The sequence below is a fragment of the Armigeres subalbatus genome, chromosome 1, assembly GCF_024139115.2.
Source record: "Armigeres subalbatus isolate Guangzhou_Male chromosome 1, GZ_Asu_2, whole genome shotgun sequence".
NCBI classification, from domain to species: domain Eukaryota; kingdom Metazoa; phylum Arthropoda; class Insecta; order Diptera; family Culicidae; genus Armigeres; species Armigeres subalbatus.
Window position 1 is genome coordinate 252,324,309 of NC_085139.1, and position 17,373 is coordinate 252,341,681.

The 17,373-nt window shown below is 42.9% G+C and overlaps 1 protein-coding gene across 1 annotated transcript in view; it reads left to right on the forward strand.

Moving 5' to 3' along the window:
• LOC134206654 (uncharacterized membrane protein DDB_G0293934) overlaps positions 1–17,373 on the forward strand; it is a 542,450-nt gene that overhangs the window by 504,552 nt on the left and 20,525 nt on the right. Inside the window, exon 7 of the mRNA XM_062682381.1 lies at positions 9,928–10,010. Coding sequence (XP_062538365.1) covers positions 9,928–10,010 — 83 coding nt within the window. The remainder of the gene's footprint in view (positions 1–9,927; positions 10,011–17,373) is intronic.

A 17,373-nucleotide genomic window follows, 5' to 3' on the forward strand; every position in this document is an offset into this window, starting at 1 on the left:
TTGCCTCTTTTCAAGAGGCTCAGAATTCTTCTTTTAAGAGGCTTGGAAGCGTCCTTTTAAAATACAAAACAGACTCCTTTTAAGTAGCTCGAAAACCGTCTTCAAGAGGCTCGGAAGCCTCTCTACAAGAGGCTCAGAAGCCTCTAATGAAGAGGCGTGGAAGCCTACTTTGAAGGGATTCAGAAGCTGAAAGGAGCTTCCGAGATTTCAAAGGGCTCGAAATTATTCTTTCAAGAGGCTTTGTTGCAACAAGATTAGAAGCATCCTTCTACACATCTCGGAAGCCTCCTCCTTTCAAGTGGAGGTTGCCTCCTTTCAAGATCCTTCCAAGAGGTTCGGAAGCCACTTTTCAAAAGGCTCAGAAGCCTCCTTTCAAGTGGCTGAAAAGCCTCTTTCAAAGAGGCTCGGGAGCCTCCTTGCAAGAGGCTCAGAAGCCTCCTTTCAAGAGGCTCGGAAGCCTCCTTTTTAGAAGCTCAAAAGTCTTCTTTTCTAAAGGCTCAAAAGCCTCCTTTTATAGAGGCTCAAAAGCCTCCTTTCAAAAGGCTTGGAAGCCTCCTTTCAAGAGACTCGGAAGCCTCCTTTCAAGAGACTCGGAAGCCTCCTTTCATGAGGCTCGGCAGCCTTCTTTCAGGATCCTTTCATGAGGCTCGGAAGCCTTATTTCAAGAGGCTCGGTAGCCCCCTTTCAAGGGGCTCAGAAGCCTCCTTTCAAGAGGCTCGGAAGGCTCATTTCGTGAGACTCGGAAGCCTCTTTTCAAGAGGTTCGGAAGCCTCCTATCAAGTGGTTAGTGAAGTATCGGAGCACTAAATAAAAACCAACCTGTCGGTAGTACAGTAATCCACAGAAAACAGCATTTATTATCTCGCCTACTTAGATATCCAAATTCAAATTCATCTGAAGTAACCCTGTAACGCATACCCGTTCTAGGATACTACAACTCCTCCTTTTCTTAAATGTCCTGAGCTGCATCTAAATGGAAGTCATTCAAATATCCCGGTTGTCGAATACTTCGATGAGGCCTTCGCTGCGGCGGAACCGCCAATTCCGCTGTGGGTTGCGACCCCAATGGTTGGTTATTACTTGAAAGTAACTGTGGAGATGATGACTGAGATTCGCTGTTGATTTCTGAAGTCCTTGTATGTGGTAACGATATATTTTAATCGGCTAGATTTGCTTCAGTTGCCATGTGTTTCAAGTGAGCTACGTTTCGATGAAATGTCCTTCCGGTGTCCTTACATCTTAAAGTTGCGTCGGGTCCGTTTCGTTGGATGACCTCCAGTTCTTCAGGGCTGAAATTGCTGGAAAGCTTGGTTTCTTTGTTAATGCGTTTAGCAACCACAGTATCTCCCACTTTTATCAAGCTCGGCCTAGCTTGACGACGGTTGTCGCTATATTCGGCTCCTCTCACTTTTTTCTCACGATCTCTATCCATTACTTCCTCGGTCAAGATATTTCCTGCCGAAAGCATTGTGGGCAGCTTGTCACGGAGTACTCTCCCGAACATCAACGCTGAAGGAGCAACGCCGGTAGTTGAATGTGGGGTCGAATTGCACATCAAAAGATACATCCTCAAATCCCACTTCCAGTCGGAACTAGGTGTTTCCTGACTAATCTGTAAGCGTTTCTTCAGAGCCCTATTGGCCCTTTCTACTTCTCCGTTTGCTTGTGGCCAATATGGAGAGGTTTTAATCAACTCTATGCCGAATTCAGTACCAAATTTACTCAATGACAAACTGCGGCCCATTATCAGTCTTCATCGATTCCGGAATACCATATCGACAAAAAGTTTCATGAAGCGCCTGAATTGTCAATTTTGCCGTAATTTCACGCATAACAACTACCTCTACAAATCGACTGAAATAATTAACGAGTGCTAACAGGTTGTGCCCCGATGGTAATGGTCCCATGAAATCAGCTGCAATGAAAGTCCAAGGTTTCTCAGGAATTCTTGCTCGCACAAGAGGTTAAGGAGGTGATAGAGCAGAGACCAGGGTGCACTCCTACAACTTTTTACATATTTTTCGGATTGCTTGTCCATGTTTGGCCACCATACCTTTTGCCTTAATCGTCTTTTCATCGCCACGATTCCAGGGTGCCCCTCATGGGCCAATTGTAAAATATGATGCTGCAATAACTCTGGGATGACAATTCTTTCTCCACAGAGTAAAACATCCTCCAGCACACAAAGTTCAGAGGCATAAGGTTTGAAAACTAATGCTTGTTTCGACCAATCTTTTCCTTCGAGTGCCCTAATTACCCCGCTGATAGTATCATCTTCCCTAGACTTTTCTCGAATATCTTCAAATTGTGTGGCAATTGGTGTGGAAGTGTTCGCTATAAAATGCATATAATTGTCATTTTCGATGTCGAAAGGTTGCGGTTCGGACAGTGAGAGTCGCGAGAGAGCATCAGCTAAATTAGTGACCCCTGGTTCGTGGACTATATCGTTGCTATAGGACTGTAACCGTAACACCCAACGTTCCAAACGAGCACAGGGCTTTGATCGTGGACTGAACAGAAACATAAGTGGCTTACAGTCAGTGATTAATTTGAAACGGGTTCTATGCCCAAGGCCTCTTTTTCCGTTTTGAAGTATTTGCGTTCCAAATCAGTCAATGACTTACTTGCGTATGCAATCACTCTGCATTCTCCATGTTTGTTTTCCTGTAGCAGCACAGCCCCAAGACCAGAAGGACTGGCATCGGTTATCAAAATAGTTTGATCTCTGACATCGAAAAAACCCAGATGACTGATTTTGCAGAGGGTTCGTTTTATCTCCTCAAAAGCATTTTGCTGCTTGGACGTCCACTCGAATTGAATGCCTGCTCTCAACAGAGCTCGAAGTGGATCTGTTTTGGACGCCAAGTGGGGAATGAATGTTCCCACATAAGTAACCAGGCCGAGAAAACTTCTTAGCTCCGCTGTGTTTAGCTGGTTCACGACACTGTTGAAGAGCCAGAATTCTGCTTTTTATTGGTCTGATTCCTTCAGCTGAAAGTTCATGGCCCAAAAATTCTAACTTGTCCATGTTGAATAAGCATTTTGCGATATTCAATAGAACCCCATATTGCTCTAAATGCTCCATCAAAACGTCCAAATATCAAAATGTCATCCAAATATACCACTACTCCTTCTAAACCTGCCAGAATAGTTTCCATTACTTTCTGAAAAAGTTCTGGAGCACAGCAAATTCCAAACATTAGTCGTTTGTATCTGAACAGGCCATATTTCGTTATAAAGGTAGTGATTTCGCGGGATTTTTCGGACAACTCTAGTTGGTGGTAAGCTTCTTTAACATCCAATTTGGAAAATTTAACCGCCCCACCAAGGCTTCCCAGCAACTCCTCAATAAGTGGCAATGGGTGAGATTCTCGTAGAACAGCCTGATTCGCTCGCCTCATGTCGACACAAATTCTTACTTCTCCAGATCCTTTCAAGATAGGTACCATTGGTGATACCCAAGCAGAAGGGCCGTCCACCTTCTCGATGATGTCTTTATCCAGCAATGCCTTTAATTTATCATGAATTCTTCCCTCTAGAGCAATTGGTGCACGCCTGTAACCTTGCTGTATTGGTTGGATCGCACCATTGATGGGGATTTCAACAATAACCCCTTTAATTTTCGGAAAACTGGTAGGGCTAAGCTCGGTTGATGCAATATCGAAACCAACTTTGAGAACTTCCAGTTCCTTGGCGGTCTTATCGCCAAGCAGATTACGTTGACCTTGATCCACAATATAGAACGTTGCTTCAGCTTCTTTAGGTCCTGCCTTAATCGTTCTACGGAACATTCCTGCCATTTTCATTGGCTTATTAGTAGCATAAGCCGTCAAATTATGGTCGACCTCTTCAGCATACGCAGTAAACTTCATACCCTCATTGTTCACCTTCCGCCATGTTTCTGCAGTAATAACGTTAGCGTCAGCACCGGAATCTATAATCATCGGAATCTTAACGCCTCCCACGATGAACTCGAATGTATTCTTTCCCATGGCGTAGAAAATCTCATCATTCCATTTATCGCTAGCTGGAGCTAGCTCGTTTCATACAACGGTTTGCATAATGACCTTTCTCACCGCATTTCATACACTTTGAGTTTCGTGCACGACAAACTGAATCTCCTTTGAAATGCCCTCATTGGCCACATGCGAAACAGGCCCTAGCCGCTGTACGGTTATCTTTGTAAAGATTTCGTTCATTTGTAAGCACTACTAGAGCTTTGATAAGGATGATTGGTGGTAGAAGGGAAGTTCACGTTGAGAGGACGCTTGAATATCTTATTCATACCTAAGATGAAACGAATAAATCGAAACGAAACGAACAAAAAACTTAATAATTCCCAACCCATAGGGCTAAACAATCAGTAATGTGCCTAGCTTTTTTTTTTTTCTTAAATGGCATACCTCCTCCATATTCAACCGGATTTCGATCCATTTCCTTAACCTGTTGATGAACGTCCGCTATAGTGGTCCCAAGAGTTACAATTTCCTCCAGTGACATATCTTTCGCCAAAATTTGTCGGCGAAGATCCGATGATCTGCAAGCTTCCACAATTTGTTCGACGATTCTATCATCACTTTCGCGGGAATCGTACCTGTCGAATTCGCAGCGTTTGCCTTGGATACGCAACCGCAATACGAAATCTGCAAATCTTTCATCCGCCTTCTGGATTATTTGGCGAAACAAATGACGTTCGTAATTTCTGTTACGCATTGGCTCAAAATGTTCATCAAGCCGCTGAATTGCCACATCATAGTAAGGGGGATCAGCAAGAACACGAGGAAATTCATCTACCCCAGGAAGATGGTCAAAAATCTCTTGTATTTCGGAACCAGCTAGATAGAGCATCTGAGAACGTTTTTCTAGTTGCGAGATGGTTCCACACGCGTCGAAGTATGTTTAAAGTTCTCGCTTCCATTTTTGCCACGCGGCAGTTGGGATCGATCCGCTCCAAGCACAAATGGCTTCATACGATGCATTGACGATTCCATCCTATTTAAATATTACAATTGTATCCATACACAAAACGAAACCATCAAGCTTGATACAAAGGATGAATGGTTCTTTCAAAGTTATTAACAATTCGTTTTCATTGCCAGATACCACGAAATATATATATTATCTGAGAACTGAGAGAGAGAAGCCAGCTCACTGACAGATCGTTTATTTACTACGTCTTCTTCTTCTTTATTTGTGTGGAAACCGTGGAAACTCAACAAATCAAAGCAACATTTCATAACGTCGGAAGCAACATTTTTCACTCCAATAAAAACTTGTTCGAATTAGCTGATTCCCCCTTTTAAGAGGCTCGGAAGCTTCCTTTCAAGTAGGTTGCCTCTTTCAAGAGGCTCAGAATTCTTCTTTTAAGAGGCTTGGAAGCGTCCTTTTAAGATACAAAACAGACTCCTTTTAAGTGGCTCGATAACCGCCTTCAAGAGGCTCGGAAGCCTCTCTACAAGAGGCCCAAAAGCCTCTAATCAAGAGGCGCGGAAGCCTACTTTAAAGGGATTCAAAAGCTGAAAGGAGCTTCCTTTCAAAGGGCTCGGAATTATTCTTTCAAGAGGCTTTGTTGCAAGAAGATTAGAAGCATCCTTCTACACATCTCGAAAGCCTTCTTCCAAGCAGCTCGGAGGCCTCCTTTCAAGTGGATAGGTAGCCTCCTTTCAAGATCCTTTCAAGAGGTTCGGAAGCCACTTTTCAAGAGGCTCAGAAGCCTCCTTTCAAGTGGCTGAAAAGCCTCTTTCAAAGAGGCTCGGAAGCCTCCTCTCAAGAGGCTCGGAAGCCTATTTTCAAGAGGCTCGGAAGCCTCCTTTCAAGAAGCTCAAAAGCCTTCTTTTCTAAAGGCTCAAAAGCCTCCTTTTATAGAGGCTCAAAAGCCTCCTTTCAAAAGGCTCGGAAGCCTCCTTTCAAGAGGCTCGGAAGCCTCTTTTCAAGAGGCTCAGAAGCCTCCTTTCAAGAGGCTCGAAAACCTCCTTCCAAGAGGCTCGGAAGCCTCATTTCAAGAGACTCAAAAGCCTCCTTCTAATAGACTCGGAAGCGTCCTTTCAAGAGGCTCGGAAGCCTTCTTTCAAGAAGCTCAGAAGCCTCCTTTCAAGAGGCTCAGAAGCCTCCTTTCAAGGGGTCCAAAGGCCTCCTCCCAAGAGACTTGGAAGGTTCCCTACAAGAGACTCAAAAGCATCCTTTCAAAAGGCTCAAAAGCCTCCTTCTAAAAGGCTCGGAAGCGTCCTTTCAAGAGGCTCGGAAGCCTCCTTTCAAGAAGCTCAAAAGCCTTCTTTTCTAGAGACTCAAAAGCCTTCTTTTCTAGAGGCTCAAAAGCCTCCTTTCAAGAGGCTCGGAAGCCTTCTTTCAAGATCCTTTCATGAGGCTCGGAAGCTTTCTTTCAATAGGCTCGGAAGACCCCTTGCAAGAGGCTCCTTTCGTGAGGCTCGGAAGCCTCTTTTCAAGAGGTTCGGAAGCCTCCTTTCAAGTGGTTAGGTTGCCTCCTTTCAAGAGGCTCGGAATTCTTCTTTCAAGAGGCTTGGAAGCGTCCTTTTAAGATGCAAAGGAAGACTCCTTTTAAGTGGCTCGAAAACCGCCTTCAAGAGGCTCGGAAGCCTCTCTACAAGAGGCTCAAAAGCCTCTAATCAAGAGGCGCGGAAGCCTACTTTAAAGGGATTCAAAAGCTGAAAGGAGCTTCCTTTCAAAGGGCTCGGAATTATTCTTTCAAGAGGATTTGAAGCCTAATTTTGAGAGGGGGTTCCTCAATTAATGCAAAAGTTCGAAAGGGTACCTCTCAACAAAAAGATTGAGAACCGCTGCTCTAGATGGAAAAACCCAGAATGATTGGAGAATCAGTTTCCCGGATTTCATGGAGCAGGAATTTCCTAGAGTCCTAAAGAATTTGTTCAGAATTTTAGAATTTAAAAAAATGACAGTCTGCAGGGGACCAAAATTTTCCTGAAATCCTTGGAGGAAGAATAATGATCAGGGATGGGAATAATGGTCAGAACTCTATCCATGAGTTTTTCATTCTCAAGAATAGAGAAAGTATAACCCTGTATTATTGAAATATGAGCTTCCCAGAATTCCTAAAGATGAAATTTCGCAATATTTCTGGGAGGGATTCTTAGTGTGGGAATTCACCCGAATTCTTGGAGGAGGCTTGAATCTCCAGAGTTTCAGCAGAAAGAATCGCTGGTGGCGGAGTTTCCAGAATTTAAGTATTCCCTGTAATGAATTCCTGATTTGATACCAGTTATGTAAAAAGGTGTTCACTAATAATTCTAGCACTTTTATGTGTGAAATGGCTCAATGGTAGTCAACATTTCGAACCATCTGATAGCACATTTCACCATGTCTGTCATCAGTTACAAAATCAGATTTCTTTAAAAACGATAGAATATCTGGCAAATTAGTTGTGTAGCGATAAAATTTCGTTGTTGGATAGGGGAGGGACTTCTGTAATTAAGCAACTAAGAAATATGTTTCTGCCCGACTTTGTGTTCCACGTCGTTCAAATTCAATGATCAGAAATCTTTTCATTTTCTAAGCTTCTCTTGACTCTCGAAAAAGTAAAATACTAAGCGCAACGGATCGACTTCCAATTTCTAAGATAGTTAGAAAATACTCATCCCTACCAACATAGAAAAGAAATATGCATCTTAGTTCATACAACAACTGCTTGGAGTATAGGCTCCTTGAGGGCTGTTTGCTTTATTCGTTTATGCTGATTGTGGTCCATAGAATTGAATTGGATGAGTGTTCAACAATTTTTCCATAACAGTTCATCCAAGAATTCCCTGGAGTTTCGGCCTGAAGGTCTGCACGCGTATCCAATTTGTACGACAGAAATCTTACATGGGGGAGTTTTTATTGTTTTTATTCCAAGGAAATTGTTCATGTTCTTTTTTTTCTGTTTATTGATTTTTTTGTGGAATGTTTTATTTTTTTTATGTTGTGGAAAATGTTGTAATTCTTTTTTGCTAATATTGATTTGTTTATGGACATTTTGTTTTTATTACAATGGAACATTTTGATTGCTTTATGGAATCATAATTTTGGTTTTATGAGACTTTCTTTATTGTTTATGGATATTTTATATTTATTGTTGCTTGTACCTTGATTTCTTTATTGGCTATTTCCTTTTTTTATGGAAAATTTTCTATTTTTTTTAGGGGAATTTTTTATTCTCTCTCTCTCTCTCTTAAAAACCAAATCCTTATGATTGATTCTGAATTACAAATCGATGGGTTACCATCTATAAGGTTTTAAATTTCTCCGGAGCCTATTTTATATTTCCAACGAAAAAATAATTTCTATTTTTCATTGTTCCTACGAATTAAGTATTCATTGATCTATTCTGGAAGCGACGGTAACGAAACATTATCGGAACGTAGGTTAACTCCCATTTACCTGTTCGACATTTAGGTGACATTCATCACAGGCCGCATAAAATCGACAAAGTAATAACTTTAGCTATACATATAGCTATCTCATTTGATGTGGCACGTAAGGCTCATGTTCTCGGAAACAATACTGGGACAGAGCTTCCATTCTTTCCAAATTAAGTTTTCACAAGCTTCCCACGTTCTGCTGCTGATATCGCATCGTATCATATCTGCCCGGAGCTCAAGAGCTCCGTTCTACTGCGACTGCGAAGATTTGTCGATAAAACTCTTGCGTCATCAATGTAATTATATATTAGCATAACACGAGTTCGAAAGTTTTCGGGTGCGAACTAAACTTCAAGAATTCAAAGCAAAAATGCATGAAATTCAAACTTTTAAACATTAATGCCGAATTGGAAATAATATACTGATTGTTCATTACGATGGTCCCAATATAGCTATCATTTGAAGTTTCGATTGGGTCCTTGAAAAATTTCTATAGAAGAAATATTATCAAACTATTATCTTTCATAGCATCCATTGACGTAGTCATACTCTTTACTAGAAAGTCACAGTTAAGAGGTTTTTCTTACTGATGACAATGCCGAACCAAGTCAGATGGGTTGATAACACCCCTTTCTTTGTACAAGTAGTTTTTGGTTGGGTCGATATTTCATGCAAGAAGCAAACAGACACGGGTCCCTGTAACAAAGTTCTCCGTTCGTAGATCGTGAAAAGCCTCAGTGTAGAAAGCTCGTCGAAATTGGCAACCATGATGGTGGTGACTTTATCTGATCGGACTTGGTGATTCGATACTTCAGTGCGGAGTGAGTTGACGTGCTCGAAATTGATACGAAGCGAAACGATAAAAAAAGAACGTCTACCGGACCTGTGGTGGCAGGGTGGTAGTGTTGTAGGTGGTGTGTGTGATTAACGAACCGAGTGAAATTCAAAAAGCTGCCACCATGGTGAACTCGACAGCGACTACGCCTTCCCAGTCGCACGGCGGTGCCCTCTACTACGTGGTGGAAGTACCCCGCGAAGAGTACATGAAACAGTGTGCGGCCCAAGCCCATGCTGCAGCCTCCGCCGGCGGGTATCCGAATGCATCCTACCAGGCGCAGTATGCGGCCCATCACCAGCAGTTTCAGAATGTGCACAACACCACAATACTGGCGCGGTTGAACAGGTACTTCATCCTCCCTCTCGATAATGGGTAAAAATGGACTATCGATTCCGGTTCGAGTCGAGCTATCGGAACGTGACAGTCTCAGTTGCATCCTCGCGATTTCCGTTCGTCTCCGTTTGCAGATTATTTTTCGTTTTATTTCCTCATGCCTATAGCCGACCATATAGCCGCCTAGGCCAAATTAAATTTCTGCTTCTGCAAACCTAATTTCCGCTTCTCTCCATGAATTCGTTCCCCAACAGCCTTCATCCGGCGGATATTTACTTCGAGATGGAATCGCAAAGGGAAGGGGGATACAAATGTAACCGAATGAACTGTAGCAAATGCAGTCTGGGACTAATGAATTTCTTTCTTGTTCTTTCTCCTTTTCAGTACCGAGTCAGGCTGGGATAACCCGTTCCGGCCCGGTGGAGACCTTTCGCGGGAAGCGGACGAAATAGTCAATCTCATCAAAGGTAAGTGACAAAAGAGAAGAATAATTCCTTTCATTCATAACCAAGTCATCAAGGATTGAATTCAATCTAAAAGATCTGTTTTTTGTGCTGTTAATAGTTTGTCATAGGATTTAAATGATGTCGTACTGTAATCGTTCATTCATTTCGGAAATCCCTTAAGTGTCAGAAGTATGAATTGCATAGTATGTTGAATAGCAAGAAATTTAGTGGCCAAGTTGTTCTTACAAAGACAGTTTCTCTCATCATTTTTCGCACTTGTGAGTACATAGGTCGCCGTGCAATGATTTCCATTGATAGAATTAATAATGCTGCCAAATTGTGAGTATATTGTGAGAGAATTGTCATATGAACTTGGCTAAAAATATGTATTTACAACAGGGAATACCATTCAGGATAATGATTATCAATTTTAAATAAAACTGGGGCTGAACTTAAACACAATAGAAATTTTTTTAATAGCCATCGGCGTGGTATAAAATATTTGGCGGCGTGGTCAATTTTCGTTGGCGGCGTAAAAAAAATCAACGGCGGCGGCGCACAGGTCTAGTTCTGACTTTGGTTTTGTTGCTATCAGTGATTGAAAATGCGTATTATAAATCATTTATAGCACCGACGGACGCCGCTTATACTACTACCGACGACTCGCAATGATGCACTGCCGCTAACCGCAAGTCAGACTTATCTGGATATGAGTGCCATATACAGATAAGTCTGACTTGCGGTTAGCGGCAGTGTACTTTAAAGACAAATTTTAACGATCAGCTTCTTCCTATCTTCTTGTAAAGTGTCAAGTTATGATACATCTGTGATTTTTTAAAGGAATTTCCGCGTAAATTTCTCGGAGAATTTCTGGAGCAGTTCTTGGAGAAAGTTCTAAAGGAATAATCGTGGAATATTTTTAAGAAATTCACGGGGAAGTTCCTAGAGTAACTCCTAGTGGAATTTCTGGATTCAAGAAAAAATTGTAGAGAAGTTTCTGCAGATTTCTAGGAAGAATTTCAGAAGGAATTCCTGGACGACCTTCCTGGAGGAACTTCCGGAGGAGTTTCTTGGAGGAACTTCCGGAAGAGTTACTAGAGGAACTTCCAACGCAGTTCTTGGAGGAATTTCCGACGGAACTCCTGGAGGAATCTTCGGCGGAAATCTTGAAAGAACCACCGGCATGAAAATGGTCGTGGCCGACAATGGTAGATTTCATGCTTTATTATTGTGATCCTCGATTTGGATTTCCAATAAATCCCAAATGTAAATCCTTAAACAATTGGGGTAAGAAAAATGAAGAATATACATGACAGTTATCAGTGTGCAATCTAGGGGACCCCCGGCAGAGTTTCTGGAGGAGCTTATGGCGGAACTGCTGGAGGTACTTCCGGCGAAATTCCTGGAGTAACTTCTAACGGAGCTCCTGGTGGAATTTCCTACGACATTCTTGGAGGAGCTTCCAGCGGTATTCCTGGAGGATCTTTCTGCGACATTCCTGAAGGATTCCTGGATGAGCGGCGGAATTTATGGAGGAGCTTCCGGTAGAATTGCTTGTGGAGCTTCCGGTGGAATTGCTTGAGGAGCTTCCGGACAAATTCCTGAAGGAGCTTCCGGCGGAATTCCTGGTGTAACTTCCAACGGAATTCCTGAAGGAAACTTTAACGGAATTCCAAGGGTAACTTTCAGCGGAATTCCTGAAGAAACTTCCGGCCGAATTTCAAGGTACTTACAACGGAGTTTCAGCGGACAGTTTGCAAGTATCGGTCGTGTCGAACGGGTGTCTATTTGGTCGTCCGTGCTTACACGTCGTTGTATAAATCAACCGAGCGATATCATTCAACTGGCTAGTGCTACCTACGCAGTAGTAAAAAAAACCCAATTGTATGAGGGATGTATGCCTCGCGAGTGATTTCATGTGTGAACAGTGTTCCACCCGTTCTGCCAGCATGGCGCTGGCGAGCGGCCAACACATACGCTCTCGGAGACTCTGAAGGTCCAGGTAGTGGTACAGACTGGAGTAACGGGGATTTTACTGGATATATGGACCCAGATGATACCGCAGGCTCCCTACAGTACCTCAGGATCGAGGCAACCAATGGCTCAATGGATCCAATGGATCCGTACCTCAGGATCGAGGCTACCAATGGCTCAAAGGATCCTTTTCTACTAAGGACTTCCGTTGAGAAATACCTGGAATCAAGCATCGACGGAGCCTTTAAGGAGAATTGTGGAATGAGCTACGTTCTGAAAATCCACAGCAAGCATCCAACGTAGTAGGCCCAAAGGTGTTTTGGAGAACACGGCTACTGTTATCCTTACGATTGCTGGAACAGTGGTACCCCCGCACATAGATTTTGGCTGGACGAGATGCAAAACCCGGAATTATTATCCATCCCCGATGTTGTGCTTCCGCTGTTGTATACCCCGGCAAGAGGTGCAGCCATTCCGTGCCGATAGTTCGAACGAGCCAGACGTGTGTGCTGTGTCTCATCGCGGATTGTGTTCGGTAGTGAAAAGGCTATTGTGTGGTGCACTCCTACCTACGGATCCAAGGCGATCGCTGTCGGCGAGTGAAGTAGCTGCTTCTGGCGACGCCAGTGAAGCAGGCTATTGTTACTGCTGCTACCTACAGCAGCAGGGGCAGATAAGTGGCAAAACTTTTTATTGTTCTCCCTTCTGTTTGATACAGAGTGGGACTGCTTAGAATTAATCGAATTAGTTTTTTTTTCTAATTTGCTATTAGTTCTAAGTTAGTATAAGCAAAATTATCCTTCCACCTTGCGGGGTGAGAATGGAGGAGGAGACTGGAGAAGGCAATGTGCCTGCTAAAAATGGAGGGCGCACTCGATTGTACCATGCGGCTTCGCCTGGGCCTTGGGTTGTTTACTTTCGGCAGAAAGTAAAAAGCCTAGATTTTCTCGGCATTAAACGAGATTTGACGCGTCGTTTTCCGAAGCTTGATTTTAGCCAGATCAACAGGAACAAACTACGCATCACCGCACCTACATACCAGGTGGCGAATGAAATTGCTGGCGACAGGGCGTACAATGTTGAATATATGGTTTATGTCCCTCGCGGGAGGTCGAAATTGAAGGTGTGATTAACGCAGCGAGCCTGACTTGCAAGGATGTACTTGCGGGAAAAGGCCGCCTAAAGAATGCAATGGAGTCTACCGTGGATATTCTGGACTGCAAGGAATTGCATTCAGCAGCCACGGTAGATGGAAAGAAGGTATATTCCAAGTCAGGTTCGCTTCGGGTGACGTTCGCCGGTTCGATGCTCCCAAAATATGTTGATATTGAAAACATGCTATTTCCGGTGCTTTTTGTGCCAAGGGTATTTAATTGTACCAATTGCAAACAACTTGGTCACACTGCCGAGTTTTGTGACAACAAACCACGTTGTGGCAAATGTTCTGAAAGGCATCGGGAGGAGTCCTGCCAGCAACAGGCAACAAAAAGTGCTTATTGTGGTTTAAATCCTCCCCATGGTTTGCAGGAATGCCCGGTGTACAAAAGCGCACCCAAAAGTGAAGCGCTCGTTGGTACAGCGCTCCAAGCAGTCGTATGCGGAAATGGTTAAGTCGCAAGACACATCCGCCACAGCCACTGCATCGACTGCTATTTCAGCCACCGTTCGTGTAAGTGATTATTATGATTCCATATCCATTGATGAATTGGACTCTGACGCAGCCGATATGGATGATCCTGCGGAGGTACACGTGCCCGAAAAGAGGAAGCAACCGTCTTCCCCGGGATCGCGCCGCAAGAGAACAAAATCATCCATAAAAGCTTGGCAAAATCTGAAGGTAATGGGGTTTATTTAAAATCCCGAAGCAACCTGTCCCTACTGCTTCTTTTGATCCTAGTTGCAGTAAGGCATTCCCCATTGCCAAAATCCGATGTTTCGAAGAAACATCCGGCTAGGAGAATCAACGAAAGAAAAAAGTAATTCGCACTTCTAGTAAAAGTATTCCGTCCAAGCGAGGATTGATCTCCTTTAAGGACCTTGTGGACCGTTTTTCGAATTTATTCAATATTCCGAATTCATTGAGGCCTATCATTGACCTTTTTATACCAACAGTGGAAAGTTATCTGAAGCAATTGACTGTTTCATGGCCCCTTCTTGCAGGAATTGTATCTTTCGATGGATAATACGGCCAATACCCAAGATACAATCACTGTGCTGCAGTGGAACTGTCATAGTCTGAAAAATAAATTAGACGTGTTCAAGTTTTGATTCGCAATTCCGATTGCGATATATTTGCACTCTGTGAAACATGGCTTTCTTCTGAAGATGAAATCAACTTCCACGATTTTAATATTATTCGCCAAGATCGGGATGATCATTATGGTGGCGTTCTTTTTTCTACTCCTTCTACAGAATTCCCATTCCGACTGTTCCCGGCTTAGAAATCGTCGCATGCCAAGTAAATGTGAAGAATAAAGATCTTTGCATAGCTTCAGTGTACTTTACTCCAGAAGCCTCTATTAATCGTCGGCATTTTGGAGCGCAGTCTCCTCCTATCATCTCCAGTATTGATATTGGGTGATATGAACGCACATGGTATTGGATGGGGCGAAACGTATGACGATTATAGAGCGCCTATTTTCTATGATTTGTGTGACGATTTCAATTTGAATATTTTGAACACTGGTGAAGTAACTCGAATAGGACCAAATGGTCAACAAAGCCGTATTGATCTGTCTTTATGTTCAAATTCACTATCATTAGATTGCACGTGGAAGGTAATTCAAGATCCCCATGGTAGTGACCATATGCCGATAGTCACCACAATTAAGAGTGGCTATCAACAATCTGAGCCAGTTAATGTTCCTTTCGATCTCACGAAGAACATTGACTGGCAAAAATTTGCATCGGCGGTAAAAATTGGTATTGACTCAACTGACACTCTTCCACCGTTGGATGAATATCGATTCCTTATTGAATTGATTAAAAAAAGCGCACTAGAAGCTCAGAAACGACGCGTTCCAAATACATCTTTCATCAGAAGACCAGCCACTCCTGGATGGGATGATGAATGTACTAAGTTGTATTCTGAGAAATCTGATGCCTTCAAGGCCTTCCGTAAACACGGAAGGTCAGAGCTTTTTGAAGAGTATTTGAGGCTCGAAAGAAAACTCAAAAATCTTCTCAAGGCAAAAAAACGTAGCTACTGGCGACGTTTTGTCGAGGGACTATCACGAGAAACCTCAATGACAACACTTTGGAAAACGGCTCGCAACATGCGGAACCGCATTTCCACCAATGAGAGTGAAGAATACTCCAATCGATGGATATTCAACTTCGCAAAAAGGTCTGCCCAGATTCCGTACCAGCAGAACCGCTATTTCGAGAATCAGTCACTGATCCCGGTTCTTTGGGTGGACCATTCACAATGCTGGAACTTTCTATGTCTCTTCTTTCATCGAATAACTCTGCTCCGGGATGCGATAACATCAAATTCAATCTTCTTAAACACCTCCCAGATATCGCAAAAAGACGATTACTTGACCTGTACAACTGTTTCATGGAGTACAACATTGTGCCACCTGAATGGCGACAGGTCAAAGTAATAGCTATTCAAAAGCCTGGGAAACCAGCGTCTAATCACAATTCATACCGACCGATTGCCATGCTATCATGCATGAGAAAATTATTGGAGAAAATGATCCTTTCAAGAGTCGACCATTGGGTCGAAGAAAATGCATTGCTTTCAAATACTCAGTTTGGATTTCGAAAAGGAAAGGAACAAACGATTGTCTAGCGTTGCTTTCTTCAGATATACAACTGGCCTTTGCGCACAAGGAGCAATTGGCTTCAGTATTCTTGGATATTAAGGGCGCTTTTGATTCAGTTTCCATAGAAGTACTGTCAGACAATCTGCACAGTAGTGGATTACCCGTTATTTTGAACAATTTCTTGTATAATTTGTTGTCAGAAAAACAAATGAACTTTACACTCGGCACTCTGACAACTTCCAGAAATAGCTACATGGGCCTTCCCCAAGGATCATGTTTAAGTCCCTTGCTTTATAATTTCTATGTTAAAGATATTGACAATTGTTTGGAAGGACAATGCACGCTCAGACAACTTGCAGATGATGCCGTGGTCTCTCTAAGAGGTCCATGTGCAGCTGTCTTGCAAGGACCATTGCAAAGTACCTTAGATAATCTGACTGTTTGGGCCAGACATTTAGGGATCGAGTTTTCACCGCAAAAAACTCAATTGGTTGTGTTTACTAAGAAGCGGTATCCTGCTCAACTGAAACTCAAGCTGTTGAATGATGACATCAACCAATCTTTATCTTCTAAATACCTTGGGGTCGTGTTTGATTCTAAATGTACTTGGAAACTCCATTTTGAGTATTTGATACAAAAATGCCGGAAAAGGATCCATTTTCTACGTTCTATCTCCGGAACCTGGTGGGGTGCTTACCCGGAAGACCTCATCAAACTCTATAGAACGACTATTCTCTCTGTTTTAGAGTATGGCTCTTTCTGCTTCCTCTCAGCAGCTGATTGCCACCTGATCAAATTGGAACGAATTCAGTATCGTTGTTTGCGTATTGCCCTTGGCTGCATGCATTCGACGCATAACATGAGCCTGGAGGTGCTTGCTGGAGTCACTCCTTTAAAGCACCGTTACTGGGAGCTCTCACTTAGAATACTCGTCAAATGTGGAACAAGTAACACACTTGTCTTAGATAACTTCGATAAAATGCTTGAACTGACTTGTCGTTCAAGATTCCTTAGAGTCTATCTCAACTACATTTCTTCAGATCTTTGTCTTCCGTGTTATAATCCACCTCGAGTTTACTTCACCAACGACAGTTCCTCAATTGAATACGATCTGTCCATGAAATGCGCTATTCAAGGAATACCAGATCATCTTCGACAAATATCTATTCCCTCCCTTTTTTCAGAAAAATATGAACATGTCAATTGCAACAACAGATATTTCACTGATGGTTCTCGCATTAACGGATCCACTGGCTTCGGTGTTTTCAATGTAACTTCAACCACCTTCCGAAAACTTCAGGAACCGTGTTCGGTTTATGTTGCTGAGCTGGCAGCAATTAACTTCGCTTTGGGGATAATTTCCAATCAGCCCGTAGACCATTATTTCATCTTCTCGGATAGTCTTGGTTCTATCGAGGCACTCCGGTCGATGAAACCTGTTAAGCACGCATCTTACTTTCTTACAAACATAAGAGAGCAGATGCGTGTTTTGGTCGAAAGATCATTCAAGATTACCTTTGTTTGGGTCCCATCTCACTGCTCAATCTACGGCAATGAGAAGGCAGACTCGCTGGCAAAGGTGGGCGCACAGGAAGGTGAAGTTTATGATAGACAATACTCGAGCAACGAGTTTTTCCCAT